This window comes from Neltuma alba, unplaced genomic scaffold, assembly GCF_004799145.2.
Source record: "Neltuma alba isolate B1F8T4 unplaced genomic scaffold, ASM479914v2 tig00002292_pilon, whole genome shotgun sequence".
Classification (NCBI taxonomy): domain Eukaryota; kingdom Viridiplantae; phylum Streptophyta; class Magnoliopsida; order Fabales; family Fabaceae; genus Neltuma; species Neltuma alba.
The window spans coordinates 139,489-159,365 of record NW_021632810.1 but is presented as its reverse complement, the minus strand read 5'-3'; the positions used below and the strand labels follow the sequence as shown (position 1 = coordinate 159,365).

The 19,877-nt window shown below is 32.6% G+C and overlaps 1 protein-coding gene across 1 annotated transcript; it reads right to left on the bottom strand.

The window, feature by feature from the left end:
• Nucleotides 1-17,206: 17,206 nt before the first annotated feature.
• On the bottom strand, nt 17,207-19,226 carry LOC114721499 (serine/threonine-protein phosphatase 6 regulatory ankyrin repeat subunit B-like). Its single transcript, XM_028907314.1, has 3 exons — nt 18,716-19,226; nt 18,127-18,231; nt 17,207-17,664 (listed from the first exon to the last, which is right to left on the bottom strand). The coding sequence occupies exons 1-3, from the start codon at nt 19,224-19,226 to the stop codon at nt 17,207-17,209; spliced, it is 1,074 nt and encodes a 357-aa protein (XP_028763147.1).
• Between the last annotated feature and the right edge of the window lie 651 nt (nt 19,227-19,877).

The following is a 19,877-nucleotide window of genomic DNA, read 5'->3' as shown; positions in this document are numbered from 1 at the left end:
AAAATAAAAATCTTTTTATTGAAGAGATACAACATACTATTAATCAAAGAGAAGAGTTCCAATTATTGCTGAGTTCAATTCCCTATCATGGTTTTGATCAATCATAAATGCGAAATTGCCATAATGCAATGTTTCGACCTATTAGACTGGTGGTCAAACTTATTCATCATAATTAAATAAAATTTTAATGAAAATAATTGTACGCACGCATTTGTGTGCGTATATGTGTGTGTAAGGAACAAATCAATAGCGAATTTAAGTGCCAACATAATAACAACGCTATAAAGTTGTCATTGAAATAACACCATTTATTTACAAATGGTCTAAAAATATATTGATTTCTTTGAGAAGGTCAATATATATATATATATACACATCAATATTTTTAGCCTTTTTTACGACGTCCGAAACCCGTTTGATTTTTCTAAAAGCCCTTTTAGTTTCTGGTCTAATCTGTTCCGGGTTCCGAATCGTAACATACCTGGCTCATCAGTAAGTTTTGGTTCATCTCCTTGACTTCTATCTTCTTGGATGTTCACACGAACATGATTGATAGCTATGGTTGGAGGCACATTTATATCTTACATGGGCAAAGAAGGAACAAAAGATCATGTTGTTAAAAAGTGACAAACTCAATTATTTTTATATATTTTGGTATCTTTTATATGAGTTTTGTCAGCTTAATTGGTCCCTTTTTGCCTTAATTGATTTATTTTGTTTTATTTTGAATTATTATTTTATAGGGGCAAAATTGTCATTTTTTGGTTTAATTGTGACTAATTGATTTTTGAGGACAATTAATGCTACCTTATCCTTAAATTTTGTTTGCAGGTTTTTGGAAGATTTAAAAATAAAAATGAAAATTAAAGGAAAAAAAAAAGAAAGAAGAAAAAGAAAAGAAAAAAAAATATATAAAAAAAAAAAAGGGGAACAAAACGTTGCGTTTTGCCCCCCAACCTAATATACTATAATTCAATCATCTTCTTCAGCCGAACGGGAGACGCCGCAGGGGGAAAAAAAATACGAAACAGAGCAAGCAAAGGAAGCGGCGCGGAAAACACACACATACACGGAAGGCAAGCCGAAAACAGGAGCTGGACGGCGAACACGGACCTGGAGCAGAAGAGAGAGACAGCACCCATCATCTTCTTCTTCTCCCGAACGCAAGCGGCACCAGCGGAAAAACAGAGCACGCCGAACACGAAGGGAAGCGGAGAAAGACGCAAACGCGAGGAGGCGACGCTGAGCGAGCTTGGGCGGCGAGCGACACACTCTTCATCATCATCGTCTTCATATCTTCTTCTTCTCCTGGGCACGAACAGCGACAGCAGAGGGGAGGAAGGGATTCGGCGTGAACAGTGTTCCTCCATGGCTGACTGCAAAATTCTGAATATGACATTTTTTATGGCAAACCGTGGCTAATTCCTGATTCTCTAATTCAACAATAATGGCAGGAGCTTGGATCATCAAAGGGGAGTTTTAGTTGCTTTAATTTCCTACTCAATAATTGTTTAACAATTCCTAAGTCTTAGGATAGTTTTTCTAATTGTTGGGATAATTGTATTGCTTAATCTGATTATATTTGGGGATTATTGTGACTGGATTATTGTTTAGCATTTGACATTGGGCTGTTTATAGCTTTGATTTCAATTATGATGTTGTGGTTATGACATTTGTATTGATTTTGGAGTTAATATATTGTGATTTTCTAAGGTGGCTTAGAATTTTGGATCATATAGTCTCTTGCTAGCTTTAATTCTGTTATTTTGGATTTAAGAGTTCTAATTAAGCATTGGTTTTAGCATCCTTAATCCCATTTTACTATTCTGGTTGCAGTTAGTAAGTTGGGATTTTAGGAAAATATTTTGTGGCAATTCGAGGTGGCTCGGTTGTTGGATCAAAAGCTCAATTATAATTCTTAATTCATTGTTTTTAACTCCCACATCTTTTAGAGTGATGATTGCCTGCGTTGTTGAATTGGAGGATTGATTTTTATCAGTGTTATTTGTGTGTCTCATTTTCATTTCTTTAATTTCCTTTTATTTCAATCATTTTTTATATAAAAATAACCAAAAAAATATATTTTAATTTCAGTTTAATTCAAGGCATTTAATTAGCAATTCCTCAAAATCAAAATCATTTTCATAGTTTAGGTTATTTGCATTTATTTACTAGGGTTTAATTTCGTTTTCGGCTCCTCAAAGTGAAACGACCCGAGTTGTGCACTATATTGCATTAATTCGGTTAATTTTTGGAGTAACCCCAAAGCGACAATCAAAAGGAAATTCAAACTTCAAAAAGATACATAAACAATAATGATGATAATAAGTAAGATAAAACAACATATTAAAAAATACGCTCTTTATGCTAATTCAAAGTACTTTGGATCATGTTTTCCTAATTCACTTAATTTTATCTTTATATAAGGTGATCTTTAGTCTATTCAATTGTAAGAATCTCTTGATTATAATTTTTTTAAATTATATTCCATCTATAGGTCAGAGAGAGAGACACGCATTTACGTTTTATATTAATATATATGTAGTTTATATCAACTATCGTAATGCTGCATACTACAATCTAAATAATGGAGAGAAAATAACATAAAACAAAATCTAAATATGATAATGGAAAAGAAAGGAATGCGTTTGAAATATATAGCCAAGTATACTGATACTGACAATTGTAGATCCATCGTTTCCAGAAGATAAGTTCATCTGGGCTAAGAATAATAGTGTTCAAGGTTGCGATGTCATGAATTGGCGTCCAAGCTCCACCATTGAAGGGTATTAAAAGCAATTCTTCGCATTGTTGAAGCAAATGCAGTGCGATATCTGCAAGTATGTGCGTGTGTATATATAGTCATGCCAAGAATTGTCAACAACATATAAAATAAAAGAAGTAATCATCCGGTTCTTAATATATGACCTATTTAATTAATTTGATTATATTTGAGAAGTTAGTTAAATTAGTTAATTATAATAAATATGATATAATTTTCCTAAAATACCCATAGTCTTTGACTTCAATTATTATGGTAAGAATTGTTGAGGAAATATTAAAAGGGGATAGTTTGGGAGGAAAATGATAAATAAAAAAAGTAAGTTTTACATTTAGTTATTAAAACCAACTCTTCAATTAGGCCTTGCATTAAAAGCTAGAGTACTATTTAATGTACCGAAACATTGTGCATGAAAACAAACACGAAGAAGCCTAGAACCCCAACGGCCTTTGACAACAATGATATTGGAAAATTATTATAATGGGTACAAGAAAGGAATGTAATTGATAAAACGTTCCATAATAGGTGAACAAGAAGTTCTAATGCCCAAAAATGACAACAAAATCCATGTTGTATATTTGTTGTTGTGACTTTTTTATTAATAATATTTTTTATTGGGACCTCACAATGATTTCCCCCAAAAATATTTAATTTGCACTCTAAAAATCAGCACGATCCTTGCCAACCTCCTTGTGTTCAAAAGAATCGCGCACTTTGCAAGTTAAACTCGGTATCAGTTTGATTCTTTATCTTACTTTGGATCACAGAAGGGCAATCTTAATAACATGGAAGTGAAGATAAACTAAATCCGCAACCCGCACAAGCAAGGTTTCAAATTAAATTATCTAGAAAATCATCGTCCAAAAGAAAGGTTTCGAATTAAATTTTCTGCAGCATAACATTGTTACGCCATCACATCGAAATTTATAAACCTGTTGTATTTTTTTAAAATAAAAATATATCATGAAATAGGGGATTCTAATTAAAGGTCTAGTGTTTGAGCTTAAAAAGGGAAAAAAAGAAAAAGGAAAAAGAATTCATGAAATGCACTCACTGCTCGTTCTTTAAATTTGCTTTGGCCCCCACAAAAGCTATACCAAGATTTCTTTTTGCCAACTTGCCAAGAATTTACTCCATCTCACCAGCAATGCATGTTTTGCATCCAACATATGCTTTCTTTTCCATTATTGAATAATCAATTCCTTTCTTTTTCAGTAATTTATATTTTAATGTCCATGGGTTTTGTTATATATCTTGTGCTGCTACTGCTTCAAAATTTTGTTAAAAGGCTTTATAATCTGTCTGATTTTAAATTTAGGAGTTGAATAATTATCGGAGTTTTGCTCTTCATTCTCTGTCTTTTCAAATACGTACGATTTTTTTCCAGAACAATCATTCAAACTAACTTTTTTCTCAAAACTTATTTTATAAAACTATTCTAAAATCATAAAGCTAAAAACAAAATCAAATAAGGCCATAAAATTTCATAAGCAACGTATCCATATGATTTATGATTTACGTTGTATAATCAAAAGCCAAAAAAAATGGATGGTTAGAAATTTGAATTGCTCGTATTTAATATAAAATGGTTTCATCAACTCACACGCGCCGACGCGAATCCAAAGAACTCCGAGTCCTCCTGTGAAATTCTAGGAACTTTATGCTTTGTCCCCTCTAAGAGCAAAAACTTATGCTTTGCCACTAGAATTCTTTGCAAAGATGCTTATTGCCAAAAAATTTTAATTAAAAAAAAACGTAGAACAGTGCAAATTAAGCTTTCATGCGTGTAACTATAGGATACTTTGTAAAAAAAAATATAAGAAAAATGGAAAATAGGCAATCAACTTTTGATTCATGTCTTCTGCACTCGATAAAGTAGAAACAGAAATAACGAAACCAGACGTATTTTTCTTTTGCAGTCCTTCATAACTTATTCGGTTAGTCCTAAGGAGATATCAGTAACGTAGTAGCAAAGGATTATTGTAATATAATGACCAATAGATCTAATTTTTATTTTTAAAATACAAAATGGCCACTCCACAACTACAAATAACAATGACAAATTAAGAAGATGATTGACAATGAGAAGAAGATTCATTGATTAATTGTTAATTGCAGAGAAGGGTTTAGGGCAGAGACAGAGGCAAGAGAACAAATTAAAGACTGCCAAGGCATAAGAATTAATTGTTCATTTGAATCATTTTATAATTTTTTTTTAAAATTGCAATTTATTTACTCTATTGTCATTGCATTGTGTATCAGGCTAAAATAAAAGAGAATTTGCCCAAAATTTATTTTTTAGATACTAATTAACCTTTGTGCGGCAATGGTTAGCTATAAAAGGAAGATCAGAGATGGGCCTCCAAATTCAGAACCCTTTCAATGTTCTTTCCATGAAGAATGATTACATAATAACACTAGGATGATCATTTTTAGCCGCTGGGGGTCCCTTGATCAGTGTCACTACTGCAAGGAGGATTTTTATGTCAAGCGAGGAGAGTTTTTCACGTCAGTTTGTAGAGGATAGTATATTAAAGCATTGTAGTTTGTAAAAAATTTAACGTCAGTTTTGTCGTTCTATTGGAAATAATACTATTCAAGGAATTATCAGGTATAAATGTGTGCTCTACAGAGATTCAGATCCTGGTTTGCAATGTCATGAGAGATTAGCTTTTTCCATTAGACTCAACTTTTGTTAGTAAATTTATTTTTTTATCATTTTTGTTACTAAGCATAGATATCCTTCTATTAAAGGTAATTCTACTCAAGATACTGTCGGACATTAAATATGAATATCTCTTTGAGTGAAAATTTGAATCTTAGTTCATTATGTTATCATAGACTAGGTAAATTGATATAGGCTCAATAGATTTCTCTATAGTTTGGTTCAAAACCTCAACGATGATGGTTTATTTTAATTTCTGAAAAGCTGGCTCAAAAGCCTGTTCAAAGTTGCTTAAATAGTCTGAAACAATTATAGTGGGTTTTAAGTGTAGCCCACTGAGAGTTTGAGACCCAAAAGTAACAAAAAAACTCAGAGAGGATTCTAAACGCCCAAAGCATAATTGTCAGAATTAAGAAAACAATTAAGCCATAAAAATGCTGTTTATAAACCAATTGAGGCTAACAAATTACAGTATGACGAATCAAGATTTAAATTTTTATTAGAAAAAGTGTTTATATTTAGTACTCATCTGTCCAACAGATTTCGAATAGAATTATCTCTAATAGGAAAATACTTGTAGTTAGAAAAAGAAATGACTATCTATAGAGATCTTTAACTGTAGAAAAGAGAAAATGTTTGATCTCAAAGCAGCTAGACTTATTTTCACTGTCATCCATATGCATATTACTTTTGTTATTTTCAGATATTGAAAAGCGCGAAGAATAATATTTTGATCCGAAGATTATTTTTATCTATTACTCATATGATATAAACACAAATTATTATACAAACAATATATAATTATCAATATATCAATCAATTAATCTATTTGTTCATTTGAAAGCACTCAATATATCATTTGAATTAGTGATTGTTAATTTATTGAACTTTTTTACTCTATCTGAATCCTTAACAAAATATTTGTGCTTATATATAAGTTTTGGTGTATCTTAAAAACAGTATTGCGAATAAATTTTAAATATACAAATAATCATCCTTTCTGAGAAACAGTAGTTAATCCTGCTTCAAACCCCTGTTCTTTTTTTCCCCCTCAAAGTTTCATAACAGAAACCCCGTTGTAGATTTATTCATATTTATTCATTTGTACTACCTCTGTTCTTTAATATAAGAGTTAGTTGACTAATCTCAAGATATTAAAAAAGTTAGTTAAATTATTTATTTATAATAAATAAATATTATCTTTTCTAAAATACCCTTACTAATAATATGTATTAGAATTACCCTTTCATGAAAACTTTTAATATGTGCAACCATCATAAGGGTTATTTTGAAAAAATATGGATAAATATAAAAGATAATATAGATTAAATTCTTATATTTAGAATCAAATTAAATATTAAACTAACTTTTATATTAAAAACTACAGGTAATGTATTAAAGGGATAAGGTCCAATTTTACCCCTGAGCTCTGGTATGAGTATCCAAAAACTTTTTTTAATAGTAATGTTGCCCAGAAGTGATAAAATCATAGCAATATCACCCCATCCATTGCAAAGTTAATTTTAACTGTTAGTTGACCCAATTTGTTGAGTTGGCTCTGACACATAATGCCACGTATCACTCACCTGTCATGCCACGTTAGCATCATCTTCCTTCCTTTCACTACATCACCCCTGCGCTTATTCAAATCCCAGCTCTGTCCCACCTCCTTCGTCTCAAACCTTCGCCCATATTTTTTAAGCAATCGGCGTCCTGATTACCGCAACCATGATATTATGGGGAAAAAAAAGAAAAAACCAAGAACAATTGGTTTGAGTTTTAAATTCCAGAAATTCTAAAGACGTTATTTACCTATCTATACTCGCACACTTATCTCCAATCTGTGTCACAATATTACGTCCACAAACGCTCAGATATCTTCTAATTTTCCCGGTTTAAATTTGCAAGACGCCTTAGTTTCTTAATAATAATAAGCTGGCAACTGAGAAAAGGAAAGAGAAGTTAAGATATAGCATGAGATTGCAGGAGCAACAACCTGCCTTTAGTCCATTTAAAAAGCTTGTAAAATTTGTAGCAAAAATTCTCTATTCCACCTGGCTCCTTATGTCTCAGATATTAAAGAAAAGCGCACTCTTAATTATTATTCTGTGATAAAACTCGTGGGAAAGGAAATACGAGAATTCATTTTTCAAATGCTACTCGTTCCTTAAACAAATAACAACACTACTGATTTCCTTTAATGAAAAGAAATCTTAGGTGAGAGTCTTCACATCCCTTGTTTATTAGCTCAAAATGGGTCTTGTTAACATGAGCCACTCCTGTCGCTCCAAGAGCTCCAGCTAATAAAAGGGAAACGAAAACAATAGTGATGAACGGTTTTGAAGAGATTATAGCATATACAGTTGTAATTGCCGAGCGCCCCCGTACTTTGTACTAAAAAACAGAGCAATCACGAAACAACAAAAAATGGGTTGTTCTAGCTCCTTTACGAAGTTAATGGCGCCTCCAATTATAGAGGCTTGGTCACCCTGTTTTCAGGACATAACAAACAACCAAAAAATAATGAATTTGGATGCGGATCAAAGAAGAAGGAAATGAAGCAAGGGTGAAAATTGTACTGACCCTTTGAACATAAGAAGGAGGCATCAAGGATCGGAGCATGGCCAAGTACTCAATTCATTTGCCTGAAGCGATTACGCTCCACAGCAATGTGGGTTATCCCATGACTCCTTCACATCTTGCAACACCGAAGAACAATCCCAATTCACATTGCCTGTGATCCCAGTGAAGCCTCTCTCTTGCTCCGCCTCTCAACCATAACCAAGTCCTAACATGTAACTGTAGTTGAATGGATCTTGCGGAAAGATCACAGCCTCTATAGCCATTGTTAGCTTTGACGAAGCAGATGCGAATTTTTTGGGTTATAAGGAGCGAAAAAGAAAGGAAGATTAACTATTATGAGATCAAATGGGTGAAGGTTGGAGAAGGAGGAGGTGGGGCGGAGCTGGGATTTCAACGAGTGCAGGAGTGATAGGAAGATGATGCTGACATGGCACGACAGTTGAGTAATACGTGGCATTAAATCCTATTTGTCAGAGCTAACTCAACAAAATTGGGTCAACAGACAGTAAAAATTAACTTTGCTAACGGATGGGGCTACATTGCTACGTTTTTAACACTTCTGGGGCAACATTGCTCGTAAAAAAAGTTTCGGATACTCACAGCTCTCAAGTGACAACTTCCGGGACAAAATCGGACCTTATTCCTATATTGAATCAGCTGGCCGATTCTTTTAACCCAATAAGGGAATCACCAATGCGTGCGCAATCAAGAGAGGATCACAATTATGAACCTTGGCAAAAGATTAATGTAAAATGAGGAGCTTCAAATTGTGTGTATATGTATATAGTTGAGTTGTAAATTTTGAACTTCTAGTTGTAAAAACATATCTTAGAAGGTGCTTAATTGTCGTTCATAGCATTAGGGTATGATCTATTCTGACTCTTCCAGTTTACCGTCTGACATTTGCCACGTTAATTTTGGAATTAAGTTAAAACGGAAAATGATATTTCTTTCACCACTTTAGAATTTAATACGACTAGTGCACTTTATCCATCACTTTATTTTTTCAAATCATTTCAAGCTTTGCATCATAATAATAATACTCCATCAAGCAGAAAACGATACTTATGAACGGGGTTGCTAACATACATATAGGGATATATATAAAACCCAGACCCAACTCCATTCAACGGCAAAATCGTCATCTTCCTTCATTTAATTTAGAACGCCAAACACACATATAAATATGTGCCTTTATATTCGACGGTTTTCCTCCCAAGCCAACAGAATCAAATACTCCATAATTAGGAAATTACAATCTCTGTTTTCAGTTGACATAACCAGAGGAAAACGAACGAAATCAATACCCAAACTAAGCAACACTTCCGTGAACCTTTACCCTCTGCCTTGACGGTAGAAAACAGAGACACCAAACAGCCACTCCATTTTCTTTCTTTTCCTCCTCCTTGTACCACAGCCGACGCCTTACACCAAGGAAAATATGGGCTCTGTTTCTGACAACCCAAAACAGAGTAGCAAACATACATGCAACGCCATCGATGTATGCATATATGTTATATCAGTTCGGCCAACAAAACCAGAGGAAAGGAATAAATCTGCAGCCACAGAATCAACATGCAAGGAAACATACACATATTTCGGAGTTCCCACTCACGAAGCTCCATCATTTCGAAACTCAAAAACAACAACGCGCGCACACACAAAGTTCGGGAAGCAAGGCAGAGGCAAGGAAAGGGACATGCAAGCTCAAAAACCAGCATCATATACCTCGTTCTTGCCATAGGACACGAACCAACCGGTCCTCCTCTTCTTTCCTCCATTTTCTATCACTACCCCATCTCTCTCTCTCTCTCTCTCTCTCTCCCCTCCATTACAGCCAAACCACGCAGATAACAGAGAAGAAAATGGTGGGAGATTGATCAGGAGGCTTAACTTGATATTTTGATCGGTTTGCATGTATGGTTTGGGTCTCCGATCACCTCGCCGGCCACTCCCTCTCTCCTCCGTCTTGCCCTCACTTTCTCTGATGTCTCTCTCTCTCTGCTGGTCGATGGAAGAATGAAGGGGACCGCATTCCGTGCTCATGCAGTGTAGGACGTTAGTTTTTTTTTTTTTTTGGCTTTTTTCTCTCACCTTGTTCATCACCAAAAATATACTTTTCCAATTTTGATCCTAAATATAAGACTTATTTCTCATATTTATTAATTTTTTTTAAATTACTTCTATAGATACTCCCTCAACCATAATCAAGTAGAAGAGGAAGATGAGGTATTAAGAAAGATGATTATGGTATTTTAGGAAAAACGTGTTACATTTCTTATAATTGACTAACTTACCTAACTTCCTTAATCTAATCAAATTAGTTAAATGGGTCTTATATTAAGGACCGGAGGAGTACTATTTTCAGTGATTAATATAAAAGCTTGTTTGATTTTTATTTTGGCTTTAAATATAAGATCCTTATTTATTTTATCTCTCATATTTATTTATTTTTCTCAAAATAGTCATTGTAATAATAGTAATTTTAGCCAATATATTTGATTAGTAAGGATATTTTAGAAAAAACAACATCTATTTATTACAAATAATTAATTTAACCAGTTTTCTTAATATATTCTTATATTAAAGACCGAAGGCAATATATATTAAAATTATTTTTGGATTAAATTTCATCTAATATTCTGAAATATTTTTTCATATGTATTCAGTAAAAATACTAGATATATCTGAAAAATATTTTAAAGCGTTAGATGAATCACAAAATATTTTAGGATACTATAAGCATTTCAAAAAATAATTTAAGGTGATAGATGAATCAAAAAATATTTCTAGGTTGCTGAAGTTGCCTGAAAAATAATTTAAAATATTAGATGATTGTATCAGAAAATACTTTAAGATGTGTGATATATCTTAACAAAATATCTCAATTTACTAAATGAAATACAATACTTTAAAATAACAAATATAGCTGGAAAAAAAATATTTTAGTGCACTAAATAAAACTTAAACCAAAAATAATTTTCATGCATATATTTTTTTAATAGGAAAGGTAAAAAGGGAGGAAAAAAACCCCCAAAAAAAAATTAAGGTCTCATCACTCAAAACGTTGGCGCTTTGAGTGCTGAGCACTCCGTGCTCACCAGCCTGATGAGCACGGAATGCATGTGGATGAAGGGGAGAAGTGGATTCCAATGATTAAAAGGTTGGGCCACACGTATATGGTTTGGGAGACAAATTCCTGGACCAGTTTGCCCCTCTATCATATCTATTCCTCAAATTTTATCCTTTTCTTATTTTTCTGAAATATAAAATATATCCAGAAATCATTCCAAAATATCTTATATGGATTTTCCTTATCCATTAGCTTCTTTGACCCATATATTAGTTTTTCTAAAAATTTTGGGTCAAAAGTCAACTCCTAACTATTTTTCTTGAATTTTCCAAAAAAAAATAGTCATTCACTCTAGAAATTAATTCTTAACCCATTTTGCAGATTTTATGCCTCAAATAACTTCTTTGTCACTTAAAATAATTCTCCTGAAATTTTCAAATTAATTAGAAACCTTTAAGTATTTTTCTTAGAGTTTTCTAAGGAATTAACCCATTTTTGCTCTAAAAATAGTTTTAAAATTATTTAAGTCATTTTTGGGAAAAAAATTCTCCAAAATATTTCTAGGCCCTCAAAATCAATATTGCATAATTTTTTTAATTTTATTTAGGCATTAAATAATTTTAATAAATTTTTTTCTGCTCTTCTTAATTCAGAAAATTCGGGGTGTTGCATTAGGAATCACGTTGTCAAACTTAATTATAGATTTCATAGTGTAGCTGAATATTGGTATTTATCAATCATTCGAGAGAGGACTCATCACCAATATTTCTTAAAAAAGAAGGAAAGAAGAAAAGAAAAAAAAGAAAAAGAGAGAGAGAAAAAAATAAAGTTGCAAATATATATTCCACCTGAAGTTGTTATAGCTTTCACTTTGGATTTTGTTAGTCTTTGGAGCAAACTGTCTCATTTTGTTATTATGAAACATGAACCCCTTAGGCATATAAAATAAAATTAATTATTTGGGACAATATCAATCATTATGTGAATAATCAGTACATATATTTATAATAAGATTATTTTTATAAAGAAGAAAATTTCTAACCAAAAAAAAATATTAACCAGTGCTGTTGACCTCTTTATGTCATAAAGTCAACTACAAAATTAGCGAATATCCTTATAATAAGAATATTTACAAATGCTTAATATGACTTCATTCACATGATTTTTGAAAGAGGATTATCATAATGCCAAGGGCATGTTTGGACAAGGACCTAATAGAGAGTTTTGCCTTCTATTCCAGCATCTGAATGTGTTCGATCTTGCCATATTTTTATGGGACAGCATTTCATAAATTATTATTTCTTTTTTAATTTCTCACTCCCTTCTCCAGTAGTACATCACCATAGAAGATTGAACTTTCTTATCTCATGTGTTAACACCAAATATCTTCTTAAATCTGATGCTATGTATTCGACTCTTCATAAGTATGCTGGGAGTGTGATTTTCTTTTGTTAGTTGAAGGATGATAAAAAAATAAAACAAGAGAAAGTTAGTTAGTTAATTTTATGTTGTTGTTATACAATGGACATGGTCATTTTTGACACAAATGTAATTAAACTTTCCGCCTTTACCCTCCCCAGCGGTCTGGCAAATGATGGGACACACACACACACACACTAAATAAGCTTGCTGGCGTTTGTTTCCAAGGAATCATCTATCATTTTATTTTCTCTCGGAATTGCGTGAAAGATAAGAGGAATTAAAAAAGTATCAAACAATTAGAAATTAAAGAAAAGTAAAATGAGAGAAAATAGCAGAAGATGCCACACAAAATTTCGTGTGCCAGTGTGCGAGAGAGAGAGAGAAAATTTACAGGAAACAGGCAGAAAATTTCACGATGAGAAATACAGTTTACAAGATCGTCTCATCTGTATGAGGGGGAGTGTTATATGGGAACTTTTTCGATATATTGTTGGAAATCACATTGTCATTGCCTAAAACAATGTAAATTAACTATAGATTTCATAGTATATCTGAATATCAGTATCGATCAGTCGAGAGAGGACTCGTCACCAACATTTCTTAAAAAAGGAAAAGGAAAGAAGAAAAGGAAAAAAGAAGAAGAAAAAGACACACAAAAAAAAAGAGATAAAAAAAGGGACAAATTTCCAAATATATATTCCACTTGAAGTTGTTCTAGCTTTCACTTTGGATTTTGTTATTGTCATTGGAGCAAGCTGTCTCATTTGGTTATTATGAAATATGATCCCCTTATGGACATAAAATAAAATTATTTAGGACAGTATCAATAATTTTTTGAATAATCAGTGCATATATTTATACTAAGATTATTTTTATAAGGAAGAAAAATTTTAACCAAAAAATATTAACCAGTGCTATTCACTTGTTTATGTCATAAAAGTCAACTACAAAATTAGTGAATATGCTCATAATAAGAATATTTAAAACTTCTTAAGATGACTTCATTCACATGATTCTTTTTAAGGGAGAATAACGGAAAAAGAAGCTGAAAATTGCAAATTCCAAATCAGGTTTAGTAACACAACTTTATTTGATATTGACAAGTCTGAATTTGCAAGTGACTACAAATTTTTGTTGACATTCTTTATTTGGTATTTACAAAATTTCAGCTTTTTTTTTGTCATTGTCCATTTTCTTAACCAGTGTGAAAGAAAATATTTAACTCATTAATTGATTAAAATAATCAATCGATCACTATAATGCATTAAAGTAAAATAATTTAATTAATACTTAATCATTATTTATCATAACATTTTTTTAAAAGTAAAGGGCTGTTTTTTTAATTAAACATTATTTAAAAATCGGAATATACTTTATAACGTTAAACTATTTTCAAATTCGAATTAAAAGGCATCTTATTCGACTTTTCTCCTATGGCCGAAACTATTATTATTATTATTATTTTTTTTTTTTTTTTTTTTTTTAAAGGACTCCATTATCTCCGGCTATGTGGCCTTCGTTGTCATCTTTACAGGAAATCGAGTGTGTCAGAGTTACACTGAGAAGATTCGGCGGTGATACTTTTTGGGTGGCTCAGTGTGGTTAGCTCTGTGAAGCAACCTTGAACGAGGATTATCATAATGCTAAGGACTTGATTGGACAAGAACCTAATGGAGAGTCATGCATTCTGCTCCACTATAACTATGAGTCTGTTCGACCAATTAGAAGTAGGAGCAGGGGATAGTTCTGTCCTTAGTAACAGGCATAGTGGGGGAAGATGAATTTGTGGCTACAGTTGCAAACGTACAGTAGTTCTTCCAGCAATTTCAGAGAGGATCAAAATTATGCATGGACTTAACCTGTGCTGATCTAGAGAGTATAGAAATATAGGCCTCGTTTTTTTAAAAAGAAAAAAAAACGCATAGAAGCCATTAATTTGATAATTAGAGGGTGTGATAGTACTTAATCATACTTCCAAGGATATTATGTTATTCATAATACTAGGTTGCTTATTTATGGGATTGAGAGGTTGTGATCATTGACCATACTCATATACAACTTTGATTTTTTTTGTCCTTTTGGCTAAGTTTCTAGAAAAGTCATCCCACAACATGGAGACTAATTTCTATATCTCTAATCACCCTCTACTTATTAGACAAGAGGTGAGAGTTCGAAGAGGGAAGATGACGCTTGTTGTCTCTTTATATTATCTCTGAGATCTAACGAAATGCTGTACTTTCATTAACAAAACAAATTTCATATACTACCTCCGTCCACTAATGTAAGATCCAATTGATTAATTTGAAAAAATCAAGAAAATTGCTAAATTAGTTTAAACTATTTATATTTACCCTTTTTCTCCAAACTAGTTTGTTTAACTTATAAATGATATATAATCTAATGATCCATATAAATATTTTAGAAAGATCTATACTATAATTAAGTAATTTAATAACTTTCTAATCTCTTCAAATTAGTCAATTGGATCTTATATTAAGAATATAAAGTAATAATTGGCTTTGCCATGGATATCTTGTGTTTTGGGGGCATAATTTTTATTTTGTATTCAGTGGTGCAAATCTGTATTTTGACATTCAATATAATTTGTTTTTCTAAGCAATTATGTGACGTAACATTGACGTTTCTGTGACATATACAAAAAAAATTTTATTCGTACGGCAAATGAGAAATAGAGAGAAGTCATGGTAGATAAAGAGAGAACTCAAAAGAGAAATAGTCAGGGGTTCAGGGCTTCAAGCTCAGTCGGCACCTGATATATATAGCTTTTATATAGCTTTACCCTTGAGCCTCGGGCAGGGAAAGAAGATCAATAATAATGATCTGGTCATTAATATAAGATTTATTTAACTAATTTGTTTAGATTAAAAAAGTTAGGTAAGTTAGTTAATTATAAGAAATATAACATGTTTTTCTTAAAATACCATAATTATCTTTCTTAACATCCTCTCTCCTTTTTGTGCTTGATTATGGCTGAAGGAGTACGCGTAGGGATAATTTAGAAAAATAATAAATATTGATAAATATCAAAAATAGGTTTTATATTTAAGACCAAAATCAACTCAACAATTAGGGAGTACTAAGAAAAGATATAGATTGAAAATTTGAGATATTAATTAATTTCAAAAATATTATTTCTTTTTTAATTTCTCACTCTCTTCTCCCGCAGTACATCACTATAGAAGATTGAACTTTCTTATTCCTCAACACTTGCTTTAAGACACTTTGCATAGGTTAAACAAGAGAGAGATATATAGGTGTATTAACACTAAATATCCTATTAAAGCTTACTTAAATTTGATGTTATGTTGGACTCTTCATAACTATGCTGGAGTGTGATTTTCTTTTGTTAAGTGAAGGATGATAAAAAATAAAACAAGAGAAAGTTAGTTAATGAATTTTATGTTGTTGTCATATAATAGACACTTTACACCTCTACCCTCCCAAGCAATTTGGCAAAACTTGGTCCTTAATTCCATTTTGTTCAGGCCGTCGGGCTTATGTTGAAACTGCAGGTTTAGGCCATCAATATCGAAAGTTGAACTAATGCTGTTACAGCATCAAAGGGTTATCTTCGGCTTTCGGCAAAGCTGAAATGAAGTCTCTGTACATCCATTTTCTTCTTATCAGAAGAAATTTTCTAGACACATACTATTTGACAAATGAAGCTTTGAACCGCTCTAAGAGTATCAATAATATTGCATGTCATAGTAATATTTGCAACAGCCGCAGGTTCTTTTCTTACTAAAGATCGTGTCAACGTAATTGATCGATAAGAAACATCAAATCGTAATTATTCCAATAATAGAAGAACAAAGAGGTACATCAATTACAAATCCATCTCAAGGCCAAGGCATGACTTTCCTGTCAAAGATATTCCCATACGTAGAAACAAAAGTGTGAAGAAGAAGGGGGAATTGTGACAGCACAAAGAGGAAGATGGGGACACTTGCAAAGATAATCATTGGAAGGAGACCCCATGAGTAGTTTGTGTGTTTTAGCATGAGACGAATGGTAGACAGAAAGGCTATTATCATGCTTACAATGGAGATGAAAAGAAAAAAAAGACCCAAAATCAACTTTGTAGGCAAGGACTTGAGGAACTTTTGCTTTGAGTATTGAGAGGTTAGGATTGCCAAAAACATTAAAACAGAAGTTGAAGAGGAGAGAAGTGATAATATGGTTGAGAAGATGAAAACCTTAAAAAATGGTTGTTTGATGAATAATGGGTATCTAATATTTTCATCATTTCCTCCAGGCACAGTAAAAGCCCCTGCAAACATAATTGTAACAATTAAGGCGCCGACAACTGAGCATGAAGATGCTGTGCCTTTCATCCATTTCTCTCCCTGCTCCATTAACTCTTTGTGATCTTTTCTGAATAATTCTCTGGCTGTCATGCCGTCCTTGTTTTGAAATACCTAAGGCTTGGAGGCGTTAAACTCTCCACCTCCTGAATTTATTTTAAAAATTATTATTGCATTTCACATTCTTAGCAAAACCAGATTAATATTGCAACTAATTTGGAAAAAAAGTGATCAGCAAAGAAACTAAAGAAAAAGGAAAATCAATGCATGTGTTTTTGTTTCAGTGAACCTTAAACTAATCAATAATTTCACTTATTTAATTACCAATTCGATATTAAAAGCACTGATGTGGAATTTCATATGACCAATAAGCTATCTCTCATGAGAATTTCAAAACTAACCTTGAACCATTGCAGCTCTCTTTGCATTTGTAACGCCGGTCCATAGATGCGGTTAAGAATGGTGTCAGAAGCCTTTGCAGCTGCCGCGTGCAGCAAAGTATTTCCATCTCTATCTATGCTATAAGGAAAGACAATATTGAAGCGACGCTCATGGATAAGGTTGAAAGCCCCAGCTCGTCGGTGCTCAATGGCATAATAGAAAATGCTTCGCCGTAAGTTGTCCGCAGTGAGAAGGATTTCAGGCTTTGCATTTGATATTTTAACCAGAAGCTGAACATTTCCTTCCTTCGCTGCCAGAAATAACGCCTCTGCAATAATTCCCCCTTCATCTTTGCTTGCATTCCTACAAACTAAATCAAGAAGTTCATTTGCTTGTGCTTGCTGTAACTTCATCTCTTTTATTTTCTTGATTCCTGCAATGAGACGTAATCTTTTTTTGTTAGCTGAGTTGATGAGAATCGGTATCAGTATATATCAACATATCAACAAATTCAATAATATTCGTCAATATCAAATATAAAATTTATAACAGGTTATACTATTTATATGTCATAAATAATGCTGCATACAATATACGGGCCTATCTAATAATAAAAAACATTAGAATAGTATGTAATTTTTGGAAGCATGATATGCTAGTTAGACGATACGCCTACCTATAAAGTTATAAGCAAAGAAGATGAGCCATCGAAGCAAACGATGCCCTGCTGCAACTTTAAAAGAAAAAAACGAAAAAAGGAAGAAATTAAAGGAAAGCTCAGTTTATATCAAGGAAAAGGTTCAAACAATGTTTTTGTTTCATGTCTTTTTCTATAAGAATTTTAGTTAAAGATGAAGTTGAATCCAAAGAAGAAGAAAAAGACATATTTTACTACCTGGCCCTGTTAGTTTCCCCTGTTTTCTTTCCCTTTTGTCTTCACCTTCATTTTGGATGGGTAAAGAAGCACTTTGGAAACTTGGGGTTGAATTTGCATCTATATCTAACAAAGGACAGCATATAATACAAACCAATGAAAAAATAAGAGTAAATATAATAGTCTGATAAGAGAGAAAATGAAGTTGTTAGAAATATTCAAGAAGAGATATTGACAGTCATAGATCCATCGTTTCTAGAAGACAAGTTCAGTTGGGCTAGGAATTGTAGAAGTCGTGGACACAATGCCGAGAATTGGCTGCCAACCGTCGAAATCAGATGCAGAAAGCAATTCTTGGCATTGAGTGAGTAAGTGGTGAGCAATATCTAAGTATCATATTTACACCATAAATAATATATAATATATACTGGAAACAATAATTATAACAACCTTCTATTAGTGTAAGACCCTTTTATTTTGATCAACTAAACAACCCATTCTAATTGAGATAATTTAGAAAACTTAAAAGTATTAACTAGTTTTAGCTAAATTCCTTTTATTTAATATAAATTTATTAATAGGTAGTTATTATATTATAGATATTACGTACCGAAACATTCCGTTTGCAAACAACAACGGAGAAGAGTAGGACCAAGAGGATGACCAAGATGTAGGGGTTGGAGGTATTCCAATGGAGTTTGAGAATAAAGATAACGTCCCATTTCATGATGACCACTGACAAAAGCCAACGTAACAGGAAGTTCAGATCTTGCGTAGTACGGAATGCAAAGTAGGTAGGAATTCTTGTCCACTGGACATTTGGCAACTTCAATGCTTCCAGTGGCGGTGGCAGTTAAGAGTGGCGTACTGCCAGACTCATCAAGAGCTTCTAGGAATTCTGGATTCCCCAACAGTTTCAGCAACTCTTTCATTATGTTGGCATGACCAAAGAAAGCAGCCACATGAAATGGTGTTTCCCTTGAAGCAGTAATTGTTGAGGTTAAGGCATATGGCTTTTCCTCTAACAATGCTTTTGCAATTTCCCAGTTGTTATCACATATAGCTTTATACAATCTATCCTCTAACAGTAATTCTGCAACCTCCTGTGTGTCTTTCTTCATCCTCGGTCGCCATGCTTCTTTGTTCCCCAATTCGTTCTTGTATATCTTCCCTTATCTCTCCCAATTTACTCACTCCTGTATCCAATATTTCCCTCTGTATTTGATTTAGCCAGTATTCTCTATCTCGCCTTATGCCGAGTGACCGTGCCATCTTATCTGCTTCTATGTTAATTTGAATCTCTGCAATATTTATGGAGGGTCTAGTGAGGGGGAAAAGAAACGCAGAGAGATATTGGCTGCTTGTGTGTTAGATGTATCCTGGTCCACTTTCCCTGTTTCTAGGGTGATATGAGGGGATCCATCTATTAGTTGTATAGCCGAAGAAATGCGATGGTTTGTTCATGTTTTTTTTTTTTAAAAAAACAAAAGTGGTTTTTGTCTGATTTAGAAATTTTATTGAAAATAATATACTATTCTACTGATTTTATAAAATGTAGAAATAATTTTGCATTTGGTTAAAGTCAAACAATTAATATATTACTTATTTATTTTTAAATTTAATAATATATTTGGGTATTCTTTATTTTTATGACAACTATTATATTTGACTATTTTCATAAACTACTTAAAATAATTAGTAATTTTTTTACGTTTTAATTATTTTTAAGGGTTTAGAATATGTTTGTTCAAATTTTTTTTTTAAATTTTTTT